At 66.9% G+C, this 15,736-nt stretch overlaps 1 protein-coding gene across 9 annotated transcripts in view; it reads left to right on the top strand.

The window, feature by feature from the left end:
• BRF1 (BRF1 RNA polymerase III transcription initiation factor subunit) overlaps positions 1–8,038 on the top strand; it is a 52,209-nt gene extending 44,171 nt beyond the window's left edge. For all 9 annotated transcript variants that reach the window (XM_061395566.1, XM_061395565.1, XM_061395569.1 and 6 more), the window contains 8 exons: positions 603–872; positions 1,895–1,956; positions 2,523–2,604; positions 2,678–2,733; positions 3,040–3,353; positions 4,527–4,578; positions 4,766–4,937; positions 5,088–8,038. In XM_061395566.1, coding sequence (XP_061251550.1) covers positions 603–872; positions 1,895–1,956; positions 2,523–2,604; positions 2,678–2,733; positions 3,040–3,353; positions 4,527–4,578; positions 4,766–4,937; positions 5,088–5,125 — 1,046 coding nt within the window. In that variant the 3' untranslated portion in view covers positions 5,126–8,038. The remainder of the gene's footprint in view (positions 1–602; positions 873–1,894; positions 1,957–2,522; positions 2,605–2,677; positions 2,734–3,039; positions 3,354–4,526; positions 4,579–4,765; positions 4,938–5,087) is intronic.
• The last annotated feature ends 7,698 nt before the right edge of the window (positions 8,039–15,736 follow it).

The raw sequence follows: 15,736 nt of genomic DNA, 5'->3' as shown, positions 1-15,736 counted from the left end.
GCTTTTCTCGAGGGTAAATGTGGGGGAGTGGCGTTGCTGGGTCAGGGAGACGTGGTCGGGTGGTTCAGAAGCTGCTTCCCGACGCACAGCCCCAGGTGCGTGGCGTCGGCCCTTGCGCTGTGGCCATGGCCGCAGGCGCCTGTCGTGATGGTGACGTGCCTGTGACCGCCCGCGACGCCTCTGCTGGTCTCTGCTTGCATCGTTCGCCCAGCTGTGACGGGGCTGTGTTTTCAGAGGTGTTCACACATTCCAGAGGCAAGTCCTTGTCAAACATGTGATTTGCAGAAGAGTCTGCAGCTTGTCTTTTTGTCTTCCTAAACAGTGTCTTTCAAAGTAGAGTTCCCATCTTTGATGAAATCTGATTTATCGATGCTGGAGTCAGCATTTCTTCCTATCTCCCATCTTTTCTCAGAAACATTTATACTCGCAGCTGTTAGGTTCGTGTCTGATGTAAGTTGGCTTTGGCGTTGCGTGTGTGGTGTGGGCGCCCTGGGGCCAGGCCCGCCGTTGGGAATGTGTGCGGCTGTGTGGAAACGCTCTTCCCCGGGCGGCACTCTGGCCTCCTGCCTGGTTGACGGGGGGCATGTGCACTTGTGTCCTAGGCTCCGTTGAGGACTCCACGTCTAGCTTGTGCGGGGAGGAGGACACCGAGGATGAGGAGCTGGAGGCCGCGGCCAGCCACCTGAACAAGGACTTCTACCAGGAGCTGCTCAGAGGCAGTGTCCCCGGCAGCTCAGAGGTGGCAGGGGTCCCCGAGGAGGGCAGGAGGCCCCCGGCACTGGAGTCCCTGCTCGGACCTCTGCCCACAGCGGCCAGCCTGGGCATCTCGGACTCCATCCGAGAGTGCATCTCCTCCCCGAGCCACGAGCCCAGTGAGTGCTGGGGGTTGGGGGGCGGGCAAGGGCGTTCCCATCTGGGTCATGGCCCCGCCCCCCGCCGTGGGAGGGGCTGTGCTGACAGCTGGGTGCCCGGAGCACTTGCAGGGTCTCCGCGGCCCTCCTGCACCGGCCTGGGCCCACAGTGTGGTGGGCTGTGGCCAGTCTCCTTCCTGCCCCTCAGTGCAGGAAGCCAAAGCCATGTGTCACAGGGGGCCCACTGGGGCAGACTGGCACCCCTGCCTGTCCCCTGCGTCGGCCTGGTGGGGAGGTGTCGGTCGAGGGCAGCCTCTCCACTGGACAGATGGGTACTGCTTGCTGGGTTCTGGTGCCCGCGGGGCCCTCCCCATGAGGAAGGCAGGCCTGGGTCCCTTGTGTCTCATGCAAGCATGACCTCCTCTCCCTGGGCACCGAGGGCTCAGCCTCTGTGTGAGGAGACGTCACGAGCGGGACGCTGCCCGATGCCCCCGTTGTGCCCTGTGGGTGCCCCTGCCCTGGGAGTGGATGGGGGCCTGACGCAGACCTGGCCCGCCTGCTGGGCACTAGCAGGCCGCACCCCCCAGGGCTGCTGTGCGAGGGCACCGGGCAGCGGGCTCACATGGGGGCCCGGGGGCAGAGCGAGGCCGTCCTGGCTGGAGCTGAGAGCAGGGCCCCACTGCGGGCAGCGAGGGGCGGGCAGCTGACAGGAGGCGTCCCTGTTTCTGGGCTGCACGGAGGGCACCGTTGGCCCTGCAGGGGCAGGAGGGCGGCGGCCCACAGGTGTGGGGGGTCCTCAGCATGGTCATGGAGGCTCCCTGGGGCCCCCACCCAGAAACGTTGTTGAGAAGCTCCTCCTTAAGGAGCGTGAGGACAGGGTCTGCTCCGGGTCAGAGTTGCTTCCTCCATGAGGCCCTGGGAGCAGCACGGTGGGTGCGACTTGGAGCCGCCCTGGCCTTGCCCCAGGCCCCGAGCCGCCCTGGGTGAGCTGTGCGCCTTTCCACGGGAGGCCAAGCCTGAGTCCAGCCTGTGCTTCCCTCCAGAGGACGCCTGCGGGGACGGGGAGCTGGACCTGAGCGGCATCGACGACCTCGAAATCGACCGGGTAGGTGCTGCCTGCTCGTGGGGCCTCCCGGGGCGGGCTGGCTGGGGCGGGGCCCGGGGCTGCACCCATGGGGGCCCGTGGGCTGGGGCTGCACCTCCACGTCCCAGGTCCAAGGCCCACTGTGCAGGTGGGCTCTGAGGAGGCTGGCCGGCAGTGCTCACCCACGGGCAGCGGGAAGCCAGGTGGGCTCTGAGGAGGCTGCCCGGTGGTGCTCACCCACGGGCAGCGGGAAGCCTTCCCCTGATTTGTCACCAGTTGCCTCGGGCCTGCGGCCGCCGCCGGTTCTTCAGCTGGTGTCGTGGCCGTCAGCGCAGCTCCTTCTCTGGGACCCTCGAGCCTGCAGTCTGGCTGCCCTGGCTCCTGTGCCTGGGGCCTGCAAGCTGCTGGGGAGGGTGCAGCCCCCAGGCTGGCCTAGGGAGGGCAGGGTATGGCGAGCCGTCAGCCCGGACTCTGCACACGTTCCTTCTCGGATCGGAGGCCTGCTTCCTGACTGGCATGCGCAAAGCGGGCACGCTTGAGGCTGAGCTCTGGGCGTGCCCTCTGAGTGACGCTGTGCTCTGCCCCAGTACATCCTGAACGAGGCAGAAGCCCGCGTGAAGGCTGAGCTGTGGATGCGGGAGAATGCCGAGTACCTGCGGGAGCAGAAGGGTGAGTGCCCGCCCGGTGCCCGCCCAGGTGCCTGGGACGCGGGCGTCGCTGACCCCACTCCTTGGTCTTTCAGAGAAAGAAGCGAGAATTGCAAAGGAGAGAGAGCTGGGTATCTACAAGGAGCACAAGGTGAGCGCCCCCCCACCCTGCACACAGGGGCCCCAGCCGTGCCTCGCCTCTGGGCTGTGCTGTCAGCCTCTTGCTGGGTGGTCCCGCTTGAGGTGCAGGACGGCTGGGGGCTGCTCGGTGGGCAGAGGGCAGTGCCGGCCACCCAGGGGCCCGTCTCTCTGGGGAGGGTGAGAGGCCCCAGCCAGCCCTGACGGTGTGAGTCTCCTTCCCAGGAGTCCAGCTGATGCCCCCTACGTCCTGACTGGCACCTGTCTGGTTCATAGAACCAAGGCCCACAGGAAGCGTAACTTCTGTGTTTCCCTCAAGCCCAAGAAGTCCTGCAAGCGCCGGGAGCCGATCCAGGCCAGCACGGCCGGGGAGGCCATCGAGAAGATGCTGGAGCAGAAGAAGATCTCCAGCAAGATCAACTACAGCGTGCTGCGAGGCCTGGACGCGGGGGGCGGCCCGCCCGGGGAGGACGGCCCCCCGCCCCGGGAGCACGGCCCCCCGCCTGGGGAGGACACGGGCCCCCAGGGGGAGGCCGCCCGGCCCCCGGAGTGGACCAGTGCCCGGAGGCTGTCGCGGCGGAAGACGTCTTCCAGGAGAAGCCGGCCTGACCCCTCGACCAGCGCGGGCAAAAGGTACCGTACCGGATGGGCCTGGGGGGCAGGCTGAGGTCGCTCACCACCCGTGTGCCAGAAACCAGTGTTGGTGTCCGGAGCTCCTGCCACCCTGGTGGGGAGCTGAGTGGGGGTCCAGCTTTGGACGGGGCCCACAGCATCAGAGACGGTCCTGACTGAAGAAACGGGGGGCGCCGGGCCTGTTCCCCACCCAGGGGCTCCTGGAAGCCCCCACAGTACCCCACCCTGGGAGAGGAGACCACTGACGAGGCCGGCGGGGCTGGGGGAAGACAGCAGCGCGGCCATGGGGCCCTCCTCGTTGGGGCCAGTGGGCCGCCCTGCGTGGACAGGTCCAGGCAGCTCCGCGTGCCCGCCCCCTGGGCTCCCATCAGGCCCGAGACTGGTCGGCGTGCCCCAACCTGGTCACTCCCGGGGGGCAGGTGGTGCTGGGCTCTGTGGGGCTGACCCCACCCTCCCCCTCCTCCGTCAGCATCCCTGGTGCCTGCGGGCCCTCTTAGAGGCCTGGGCACCCACGGGGCGGCGTGCGAATGGCTGTAGGGTGCGTCGAGAGGGGTGCCCGAGATGTAGACCTGCCCCTCTGGCCTTCCTCCTGCTCCGCTGATGCACCCTGCCTATGGGGCAGCCCTTGCCAAGGAGCCTGGGCACAGCCGTACCTTCGCCTGCCACCCTCCCCTCCAGGCCACTGGCCAGGACCGCGGGGAGCCAGGGCCCCCGTGAGAGCCCTGAGCCCCTGCTGCTGACGGGGCAGGCTGCCCGCGGCCTAGCCAGAGACCCCCCCTGAAGGGTGTCCACCGCTGGAAGCTTTTCTGGGGTCCGTTGTGGGTGTGTCCAGCGCAGTGCAGGCAGGACGACGGTGGCTGCGGCCTGAGGGTCTTAGCCGCTCCCCGCTGTGCCCTGCGTGGACGCGAGCAGGCCAAGAGGGCGGCCCGCCTGTCCAGCGACCTGCTCAGCCCGCGGGGTCGGGGTGAGGAGGGTGGCCAGGCCTGGGTGCAGGAGGCGGCTGTGGGATGCTCCGGGGGTGAGGGGCCAGCGCTTGAGGGCCCTGGGGACAGGGCCAGCGTCCCTGGCCTCTGCGCCCGGCCAGGTGCAGTCAGAGGCAGGCCTCTCTGGGCCGTGTCCTTCCGGGTGGAGGCGCGCCCTGAGCTGAGGCTGCCTCGCTGTGCGCTGTTCCAGGTTGCGGCCGTTGGTGTCCACGCAGCCGGCGAAGAAGGTGGCACTTGGAGAGGTGTGTTGACGGGGGGTGGGGCCAGGGCTGGGGTCCTTGGGGAAGAGGGTGCCCACACGGTGTCTGGAGGGTGCGCCCACCCAGGCAGAGGGGCCGGGCCCTGGAGCCGAGGCCCTGCAGCTGGGCGGCCCTGCCCCAGCGGCCCGGAGCCTGCCCGCACCTGCCCAGCCCCTCGCCTCACCTGCAGGCTTCACTCCCGAGCGCCCACTCCTTGGAGGCCGAGCGTGTCAGGCCCGCAGTGGTCGTGGTGGAGAGCGGGCCTGTGTCCTACCACGCGGAGGAGGACGCGGAGGAGGAGGACGCAGAGGAGGAGGACGGAGAGCCCTGCGTCAGCGCCCTGCAGATGATGGGCGGCAACGGTGTGTGCAGGCGGGCGCTCGGCGAGGCCACATCGTTGGGGGCAGGGCCCGCAGGGCTGGCGGTGGGGCCATGGGGGGCGCTTCGGGGGTCCCGCTCACTCCTGGGGTGGCGGGCCTCATCCCCCGTGGTTACTGCCTTGCACTCTGCAGATTACGGCTGTGACGGGGATGATGACGATGGCTACTGAGGTGATCTCACGTCCGGCACGTCCGCTGGTGGCCCCGCCACTGGCTCCTGAGGGTGAGCCCCCGGTGAGCAGCAAGACTCGGTGATGAGACGGGCGCCCTGCTGCCCAGCGGCCTTCATGCACAGCCGCCGGCGACCTCATGGCCCTCGCTGTTGGGATCCTGATCTGAGCAACGTGAGGAGCGTGTGTGTTTCTCGGCACAGCTGGGTCTTGTGGCCCAGGAACTCTTACTCTGCCGCATCCTGTGGAGAGAAACTGCGGCCCAGGGAGGCCCAGCCACGTGTCCAGGCTCGTGGAGGCCCGGCGGGGTCTGGACCCTGCTCTGCCCCGGGGGCTGGGAGCCTGTGCCCCTCATCTCTTTGCCGCGTCTGAGAGAAGCACTTTGTGTCCAGCTGACGCCCAGCCAGGCCCTCCCCGTTGTGCCCGGGACTGGGGACCCCGCAGACGTGCACCGAAGAGCCCACAGTCTGCCCGGCCCCGCTTGTCAGGCGCATGCGCAGCTGTCTGGGCACCTCCCACCCGAGCTGCACCTGGGTCCCTGTCCTCAGAGGCGTGGCCGGCAGAAGCCCTCTGTTGGCGGCACTTGGAACCTCCTGGGCCAGCCTTGCTGCTGGAAGGCCCAGAGCACTTGCCCTGGCCTCGGGCATGGCTGCACGGGGGCGTCCACAAGGGGTCCACGGGGGCTTTCCAGGCTAGCCTCGGCCACCTGCCCCTCACAGTGGCAGAGCCACAGCAGCCTGCCCCCAGGGCTCAGGCCCCACCCTGGGTGGGCAGACCTCATGGCGTCCACCCCAGAGGGCATCACGGCTCACTGGGGGATTTCGAGGCCCTCGCCGTGCCCCTCGGCCAGGACCCCAGGGCACCTGGCTGGCTGGAGTGGAAGGTGGGCTGGTGAAACACAAAGATCGTTGCTTGAGCCGAAACTCGCCGAGTGTGTGGTCTGCAGCTCTGTCTGGCTCCCTGGAGGAGCGAGGTTAGGCGGGGTGCTGGGTCTACAGGCTCCACAGGCACCCGGTTGTCAGCTGGGGAACCAGTGACACACCCACCCTCACAGGAAGGCCCTGGGCCCCTGCAGAGGCTCTTAGAGGGTCTCGTGGACAGGGGGCCCTGCACTGCACGGGGAGCAGGTGCTGCGCTGGGCCGGAGCCCGGGAGACTCCGGGTGGAGGAGGGAGCTGGCGGCTGTCAGGGGCGCCCAGGCCGTGCATGCTGTGTTCTAGACACAGGTCTGGCTGGGCGTTTCCCCGGGAGGTGGGGAGGAGGCCAGCCTGCAGGCCACCCTCGCTGGAGCTTCCTTCACAGAGGAGGGGCTGATGGCCTTGTGGGCCAGGGGATGGGTGGACAGGCCTGCCTGCAGAGGAGAGGCTGCTGAGCCAGGGGCAGGGGAGCGGCCGAGCACATCTGGGGAGGAGAATGCGCAGGGCGGCTGCGGGGCGAGGCACAGGGTGTGGAGGCTGGGTCCCCAGCTGCGCCCACTCAGGTTGACGTCAGCAGAGTCGTTTGTGGGCGCTCGCCCGAGCAGGGCACGCAACTGGCCACCAGGCTCCGCACGGTGCCGGGAGCAGCTAGGGGAGGCAGCCTGTGTCCACTGGGGCCAGGGCGGCCTGTCCCCGCCACGTGCCCTGCCCGTCCTCCAGCGTGAGGCCAGGGTCTCCAGGCCCCCTGCCTGCCCCTCCTCCGGGGTATCCTGCTCTCCCCGTCAGTCTCTTTCCCAGCTTGTGCCCCAGCAGCCTGGGGGTGGGAGGGCCTGCCGGGAGAGGCCTGCAGGGCCTGCACGCCCACAGTGCACACCTGTGCACGGACACGCCACTGCTGCTCATGCTGCTCCACCCGGGTCCCTGGGGCACCATCAGGGCACCGGATCCCGGGCTCTGACGAGACCCAGGTCTGCCCCCAGCGGGGCTGAGCTCAGGGGCCCGAGGCCTGGAGGTGCTGCGGGGTGTCCACAGAGGATGTGGCACCTGCTGGCACCCAGCCCACGCCGTGCTCCGGGACCTCGTACCCTTCCCGCCCCTCTGGTCCACGGAGTCGGGACCATGGGCGCCCTTCCTGGCGGGACTGGATGGGCCATGGCGTCATGCCACTCGCTGCCTCAGGCCCCCCAAGAAGGGGGAAAAGGCCTGAGACGCCCCCAGTGCCTGCAGGTGGCAAGGAGCCCCATCCTGAGCCAGCTTGTCCGGGCCCCGGCCTGCATTCCTGCCCCTCTCCCAGCGGCTCCCCACGCTCTCCTGGCTCCCACAGTCATATCCAGCTGGGCCAGGCCTCCACACGGGCAGTAGGGCTAGTGGCTGCCTTCTGCCACCACGGCCCCTGCTGGCGCTGGGGGGTCTCTCTGAAGGAGGGGCGGCTTCTGGGGGGCCCCTGAGAACCAGGGTCCCTGACACCCTCTCTGGTAGAGCCCAGCCTGAGCGCCCACTGTGCCCTGCCCACTGGCAGCCCCACAAACGCTGCTCCCACGGCTCAGCACTGGGCGAGGTGCAGACCAACCCTCCCTGTCTTCCCGCCCCAGACCGATGCCCTCCTTCTGTTCAGCGCTCGCCCTCCCTGAACCCCTCTGCTGTCTCCACACCCTGGTCCTCCATCTGTTCCTTGGCGGGCTGGAGCGCTGGCCAAGTGAGGGCCACGAGTCTGGGACCGGGAGAGGGACTCCTGTCCCTTCTGGGCTGAGGGGGCCCCGGGAGGGCAAGGAAGTTCCCCGTCCCCAGGCTGGGGCTGCCCTGAAGGCCCCAGGTCACCGGGGGGCGGACTTACCCACCCTGCCTCAAGAGGCCCAGCCCCATGGCCACCTCCGCCCGGGCACCCTCAGGCTGCCAGGCCAGTGTCCTGCTTCTGCCTCCCAGGCCCCAGGTGGGGCCCAGCACAGACCCTGGGGACGCTGCTCCCTGCGCAATAAAGGCTGCCTTTGGAGTCGCAAGCCCCGTTCAGTGTCTTTGTTCTCTGACACCGTCCAGTGGCTGGTGGGCCAGGACGGCTCTGCCCCCGGCACCCCGTCTCGGTGCCACCCCCACCGGCGTGGGTGCCCCAGGCTCGCCGTCTTCCACACACCCACCCTGTTCTCCTGGGCTGAGGACCCCCTTGCCCCGCAAGACCGTGGGGATCAGTGTGGACAGAAAGCGGCCCGTGCCCGGCCGTGGGCTTGCATGTCACCCCAGGCTCCGCTGCCAGGCTCCGGCCACCGCTCGTCTCAGCCTCGGGGCCCAGTCCTGAATCCGGACCCTCAGCCCAGCCACCTGTGCCTCCAGGGAGCCCCCGCCGCTGCCACACTGCAGGGCCAGCCCCGGGCAGCAGGGGGCGCCCCAGGACCGGCAGGGCCAGCAGGGCTCCGGGGCGGCTCCTGCCTGTCCGTCCCTGGGAGGGGGGCGGGGGTGGCTGTCTGCCTCACGGCCTTGGGTTTTCGGCCCCCGGCCCCGCCCAGGGGTCCTCCCGACACTCTCCCAGCTCCTTGTGGCCACATCCACAGGACAGCCGGCTCCCTGCACGTGCACACCGGCCGGCTGGGGGCACCGACAGGGCATTATCTCCTGGGGGCAGGGGCTCCCGAGTCAGGGTCGCTCGCAGGCAGGCGGCAGCTGCCCCGGCTGGTTGGCGCCTACCCGCGTCGTCCTGGCCTACGTGCCTGGAGGGCCGGCTAGTCCCTGGGGAGGCCTTGGCCCCAGCCAGGCTGGCAAGGGGTGGGGTCCGAGAGTCGGGCTCCAAGGCTGCGGGCCTCAGGCCCTGACCGCCAGGGCCCTTCCCAGGGGCTGTGGGCGGAGGCAGAGGCGAGGCGGTCTGACCTTCCTGCCTCTAGAGGAGCCTGGCTCAGGAAGCCATCACACAATGGTCCACCTGGGTCCTGGGAGGGCAGGGGGCCAGGATGGTGGGACCCAGCCGTCACTGCTGCCTCAGCCCTGGCGAGGCCAGTGGAAGGCTGCGGTGGGGTAGGTGCTGGGTAGGCTTGTGGCAGGCAGGTGGGCTGCCACACGTCACAGGGGCAACTGCAGAGGCCACGCACTCAGCTGAGCCCCGGAGGCCTGGATGGCTGGAGGCAGTGCTGCCATGCTAGACAGCGTGGGGACCGTCCTTTCCTTGGCAACGAGGGCCCTTCACCCCAGGCAGACTGAGTAATTGCTCCCCCACCCAGAGGCCGCAGTGAATAAGGACATCGTCTGCCAGGTGCCCGCCTTGGTGGGGCCTGGGAAAACGCCCGTGCAGGACTCAGCAGGGGCCTGGCTGCCGTGGGCCCTGCTGCCAGCCTCAGCCGCTGTGGAGCTAAGCCAGTGGCTGGGGGGAACGCCCCGGGGCGGGAGGGCTTGGGTCAGTGGGGGCCACACCGGCAGGACCTGAAGGCAGGCGGCTGGGGTCCCAGACAGACCTCCCGGGGGGCTTGCACCTCTGGCCTTCTCTCCCCACAAGCCCCTACTGGGTGTCCCTTCCAGCCACACAGGGCTCTGGAAAACACAGTCCCCGTTCATCGGTTCATGGGTTTACTTACTCAGCAGACCTCGCGGAAGCTCTGAGAGTCTGCAGTTGGCCATGGGGATGGGGACAATCCCTGGGAGGAACGGCCCCCATGCTGCGGGCAAGTGCGGCAGCAGGGGTGGGCATGAGCAGAGCTGCTGTGCAGGGCAGAGGCGAGGGAGCCACGGGGGGACGGGGCACCGGGCAGGGCTGAGCAGGAGGGTCCTGTGGCTGTCACCAGGGAGCAGGCGGAAGGGCCTGCAGTGATGGAGAGGCAGCTTGAGGGCTGGGCGCCGAGCTCACCAGCCTGTGGATGGCACTCAACCCCTCCCCCCGGTTGGTGGACCCCAGCCTGGCCCTGGGCAGAGACAGACTTTCCCAACGATGGTCACTGACCCAGCCTGGGAATGTGAATCTTGGGGAGGTGGCATGGTGGTCACGGGCCAGGCCACAGCATGCAAAGGAGCGCCGTGCACACGTGGGCACACCCTGAGCAGAGCTCCCACTTGTAGCCCCACAATGCGTGGCACGTGGCAGGGGTCTTTGCTTGGTCACCCTGCAGGCGTCCCTGCAGGGTGGGCCTGAGTGGGATGGCTGGTGTGCGCCATGAGGACCCTCCTGCAGGGTGTGAGCCTGCATGTGCACACTTGTGCCTGTGTGAGGGTCAGTGCCACAAGGACCTGGCTCCAGGGAGGGGTCTGCACTTGTTTGGGAAGGGCCCACCCCAACAGCTGGTGGTTCCTTTAGCATTTACATCGGGCCCAGCGGGTGGTCTGCGAGTGCAGACCAAGATGAACCTCCCGGTGCTCTCTCTGCCCCATCCCACCCCCACTTCAGTTCCCATCCTGACCCGCACGGTGTCCCCAGGAGCACTGGGCAAGGGGTGCCCTGGGGTGAGGGAGGAGGGGTCTGCCCGTGAGCGACAGAGTCTGGGTTCCCGTGGCGGGGGGGTCTGGGGGCCCAGTAAAGGTCAGAGACAAGTTTTGTGGAGTGGAGGCATCCCCTGGGAGGCCCCAGGATAGGAGAGGTGTAGGGGTTGGTCCAGAAGACTTCCTGGAGGAAGAGGGGTCCACACAGACCAGAAGAGGAAGGTGGGCCGCCAACCTGGGATTGGGTGATTGCACCGGGAGAGGTGGTGAGAACTGGGGGTCCCCAGAGGTGGTGGTGTTGGTGCTCCTTGGGGTTGGGGGACAGCAGGGCCCGCGGGAGGGAGCAAGCGGGTGGCCACAGAGGGTCTTGTGCTCAGAGCAGGAGCTCGTGGTCAGCCCCGTGGGCCCTGCAGCCCTGGCTGCCCACCTTACTGGCTACAGGCACTGGGAACTGGGGGGCACAAAGAGGTGGGGGCACCTCAGCCCTTCTGGTTGTGGATGGGGGAGGGAGGGACGGATTAAAAGATGGGGAGACGCCAGTGGGTGGCCCAGGGACGGGGGCCCAGAGTGGCCCTGCCAGCCAGGTGTGGGCTGGGCTGAGGGCAGGAGTTCACGTTTGCAGGAGTCGGGGCATGGGCCCGGGTGTCCCCAGGGCGGGCTCTCGATGAGTCACTGATGACCTGGGGTCCCGGCGCCGCGGGTCTAGGCTGCGCGGGCCGCAGGAAACGTCGTGGGCTGATAAAGGGCGGGAGTCAGAAGCCGCCGGGCCTCCCACTTCCTGCATTCAGAGCAGCGGGCTTGGTGCCGGGCAGAGGCTGGGCGGGCGGCTGCTCACGCAGGCTGTGGGTCTGTGGCCCAGCCTGGATGGCTCCTGGAACACCATGTGACCGATGAGAACCTGGCCGTGCTTGCAGAGACCGCAGTGGGGTATCAAGGTGGGCATTGGGTCCCACGTGGCCTCTGGCTGGAGGGTGGCCACCGTTCAGAGGCTTCGGATCAAAGGGTGGAGTGGAGAAGGTGGTCGGGTCAGGACACAGCCAGGGCCAGCATGGGGTGGAGGACAAGGCACATAGGCCAGGGTGGGCATGAGTCCACGAGAGGGTCTGGCTGCATCCACCTGAAGATCAGGTGTGTCTACGCGCCCAGTGACCACGGTTACCTCGGTTCCTCAGGAGATGGGGTGCTCACAGCACGTGAGCAAGAGGGGCTAGAGGAGTTGGCAGGGATCATCTGGCTCCTTCGAGGGCATGACCCCAGGCCACTGAGTGGCAGTCTGGGCAGCCTCACTGAGGCACCTGGAGCTATGTGAGCTACCTTATAGCACCACCCCCAGTGACCGCAGCCCCAGCACTCCGCCATGCGGCTCTGCCCATGACCGCAAGCTGCTGGCCCACCACCACCCCCGTCACCGTCTCTCCCCACCCAACTCCACCCAACCGCACCCCTGAGACCTTGGCAGAGTCAGCATGCAAACACTCCAACGGTCACCTTATCCACAGCCACTGCCACCATCACAGCTGGACAAACAGAACGGGGCTGCTGTAGGCCTGAGCTCCCCAGACCCCTGCCTTGCCTGGCACATGCCAGGCCCGGAAGTGGGCTATGTCATCCCACCAGGAAGGAAGAGCCTGTCTCGGTTCTCCCAGACCTCTAGGTCTTGCCCCTCTCAGTCCCGTCCCCACGGGCTCCAGGTGATGCCTTCCAGGACACGGACACCCCCTGCCACCTTCAGAGCCTCCCAGATCACGGGTGATGGCCTGGGTCAGCTGGGCCCTGCAGAACCAGCTCAGGGCTGACTCGTGACCTCAGCCCCACTGCTCTCTCTTGGAGCTGGCTCTCGACGCTGAGCCTCTGTACACAGAGCTGACCGTGTTCACCACGTGTCCAGGCGCCTCGGGAGGACTGCCCCAGGCATGCGTGAGGACCCAGCTGCCCGCTCCACCCTTGGAGCACAACGAGCCGCACGTGACCCTCGCAGAGAGCCAGGGCCGCCCTCCCCGACTTTTCCAGTAGGCGCAGGAAACGCACGAGGCGCTAACTTCCTCCGCTTTCCGAGGGGACACTTCCCCAAGCGCGGTTTCTGCGGCCCTCTACGGGTCCAACCGGCGTGCCCGCCGGGGCGGGGCCAGGTGGGGGAGGAGCCTGCTGGGGACTGACCCGCCCCGGGTTGGCTCCTCATTGGCCGCCCGCACGGGGGGCGGGGCCATATGGGGAGGAGCCTATGGGGGCGGGGCCGCCTCGGGTCGACTCCCCGTTGGCCGCCCGGCCGCGGGCCGCGCCGGCCGCGAGCCCCCGCCTTGGGGTCCAGGGGCCCGTGGAGTCCGCGGAGCGGTCTTATCAGCGCGGGCAGCTGGTGGTCTGTCCGTGCGCGAGCGCCCCGGCCCAATTCAATGGCCATTGTCCGCCGGCCCCTTTGTTCAGGAGGCGGCCACTTCCTGCGGGGCTGGGCTGGGGCAGGCAGGCAGGAAACGCTCCGAGCTGAGGCCCAGACGCCGAGGCCACCCTGGCCCGGGGTCAGAGGTGACGGCCACCTGCCCGGGGCCACCCTGGGCCCTGGGCCGGGGGCTCCAAGCCAGACCAGGGGCGAGGCTGGCCTCAGCTCAGCCCTTTCCTCTGGGTCTCCGTGTGCCCGTCTGCAGGGTGGACGGTCGAGTCAGAATAGCCGCTCCCAGGGAAGGCTGATGGGGGCTGTGCTCATGAGATCAGATCCCATAGAGCTGCGGGAGGGGCGGGGGAGGGGGAGGAGGACCACCCTTGGGCAGAGGGGTGCCCCTCACAGGCCTGTGTTCCTCCTCTGATCCTTGTCAGGGGTGACAGACTCAAGGAGGTTAAGAACAGCAGTAGGCAGAACTCAAGTCCCAGAGGGTGGAACCCAGCTCCCACTGCCTCAGCAAAAGGAGGAGCCCACTGGGGCTCCAGGCTGGGCAGGACTGTGGCCTGGCAGAGGAAGAGGGAGACGGGGTTCCCAGTGCTTCCCCACCTGGGCCAGACCTCCTGTTGCTCCTTCACTGGGTTCCGCTAAGCAGTCCTGCCCATCCTGGACAGGTGGTCAACTTGGGGCCACGGCAGGCCTCCTCATTCGTCCCTGCTCCAAGGCTGCCCACTCACCAGGCCCCGGCCTCAGTCACGTGCTCACCCACAACTGAGAGTGGGGTCTGCAGGAGGTGATGGGAGATACAGCTCCCCTGTCCTTACCCAACCTCTGCCCCCTTCCCACCACACAGGACAGACCTCTCTGGGCCAGCCCTGGCCTGCCTTCCCTCCCTAGAGCCCTGGAATTTCAGTGCCTTTCTCTGAGTATCCCCCTTACCCCACACACACCGTGTTCCACCCTGCAAAGCCCTCCCTGACTCAGTCCCAACTCAACCAGAATAAAGCATCATGGCTATCACTGTGGTTATTTCCAATGGCAGGATTTAATATGAGGAGTTGGTCCCAGAGGTCTTAGGAGCGCTGGACGCCACTGCCTGAGGCCAGAGGAGCCCAAGGGAGAGTTGTCAACCAGACCCCATCATGGGTGCACCCCCGCAGGGCTGGGCCTCTGCAGCCTTGACCTGCTCTGAGCTCTGCTGTAACGCCAGGGTTTGTGCAGAGACACGAGGTGTCAGGCGGAGAACACCCGGAAGCCCCAGGATGGCAGCAGTGCTTCACAAAGGGCAGTGAGCTCGTGCAAGCAGCCAGGGCACCGTCAGAGCAAGAGGGGAACCGCGCCACCCCGGAGGCCTCAAGGTCCAGGAGAGGGGCTGGCAGCTTGAACTTGATCCCATCTGAAAGACCAAGTGGGGCGCTCATGTGGACGAGATTTGGGGGGAACGCCTGTGAATAACTGGGGGACGGCGAGGAGTGGGGGCCAGACCCCATGCAGGGTGCCTGCCCCAGGGAAGGCAGGGGCGGCAGGACAGTGGGCAGAAGGGGCCTCCCACCTCTGCGGTGCTCCACTGCACCCCCAGAGGCCGGCAGCAGCCATGGGCAGGGTGGCCCGGTGCATCGGGGCTGGGGTGGGGGGAGCAGTGGGACCGCTGTCCACCAGCCTTGAAGCTGCAGGTCCTGTTGTTCAGCCGGGCTTCCCTGTCCTTCACCGTCTCCCGGAGTTTGCTCAAACTCATGTCCGTTGAGTCAGTGACGCCATACAACCATCTCATCCTCTGTCGTTCCCTTTGCCTCCTGCCTTCAATCTTTCCCAGCATCAGGGTCTTTTCCAATGAGTCACTTCTTCACATCAGGTACAAAAGTACTGAAGCCTCACCATCAGTCCTTCCAGTGAATATTCAGGGTTGATTTCCTTTAGGATGGACTGGTTTGATCTCCTTGCAAGTCCAAGAGTCTTCAACAGCACAGTTCGAAAGCATCAATTCTTCAGCACTTCGTTATGGTCCAACTCTCGCACCCATACATGACTACTGGAAGAACCATAGCTTTGACTATATGGACCTTTGTAGGCAAAGTGATGTCTGCCTTTTAATACACTGTCTACATTTGTCATAGCCTTTCTTCCTAGGAGCAAGCATCCTTTAATTTCATGGCTGCAGTCACCATCTGCAGTGATTTTGGAGCCCAAGAAAATCAAGTCTGACACTGTTTCCATTGTTTCCCCATCTATTTGCCATGAAGTGATGGGACTGGATGCCATGGTCTTAGTTTTTTGAAACTTAAGTACTCTCTCCTTGAGAACACCATGAACAGTATGAAGAGCCAGGGTGTCCTAGAGGAGCCTCGTCTCAGCCGTGAGGCCCTGCCCTGCACTGCTGTCTGAAGCACCTACAGAGAACGGCCTTGTGTCCCCAGGGCAAGGCAGGGGTCCCACCACCTCTGTGCTCTGGGCCCTGAATGGGGGTGAGGTGTGAACGGGTGAGGCCTGAGCTCCAAGGAGAGGTGTGGCCATGGTGGGCTTTGGGTGTGGGAGCTGCTGAAGCCTTAGGAGAAGGCAGGAGGGTCAGCCAGGGCTTCCCCCAGGAGAGACCAAGAGGCCAGTGGCCACAGGGTGGCCCCCAGGGCTGGGGTGTGGTGGGCAGCTCGTAGCTCATTTGAGTCCCTGTGCCCAGGGACAGAGAAAGGTTGAAACACAGAGGTCGGGACAGCCTGCCAGGCTGTGTGCCCTGGAGAGTGCATCAGCGCTGGAATTACTGGGCAGGAGGGCCGGCCAGCGGCCCGTCCTCAGAGAAGAGGTGGGTAGAGACGGCATCCTCAGCACATGGCCCAAGAACCCCGCAGTGTGAGCCTGGGCCAGGCACTCCGTCCCGGCCACAGGCGCCCTGCTCCGCCTCAAACCCCCTCTTCCCAGGCCCTGGCCACAAACCTCTTCTGGG

The sequence above is a fragment of the Bos javanicus genome, chromosome 21 (genome assembly GCF_032452875.1).
Source record: "Bos javanicus breed banteng chromosome 21, ARS-OSU_banteng_1.0, whole genome shotgun sequence".
In the NCBI taxonomy this organism is placed as follows: Eukaryota; Metazoa; Chordata; class Mammalia; order Artiodactyla; family Bovidae; genus Bos; species Bos javanicus.
The sequence above is the reverse complement of the archived record's forward strand: the minus strand, read 5'-3'. Positions and strand labels throughout refer to the sequence as shown.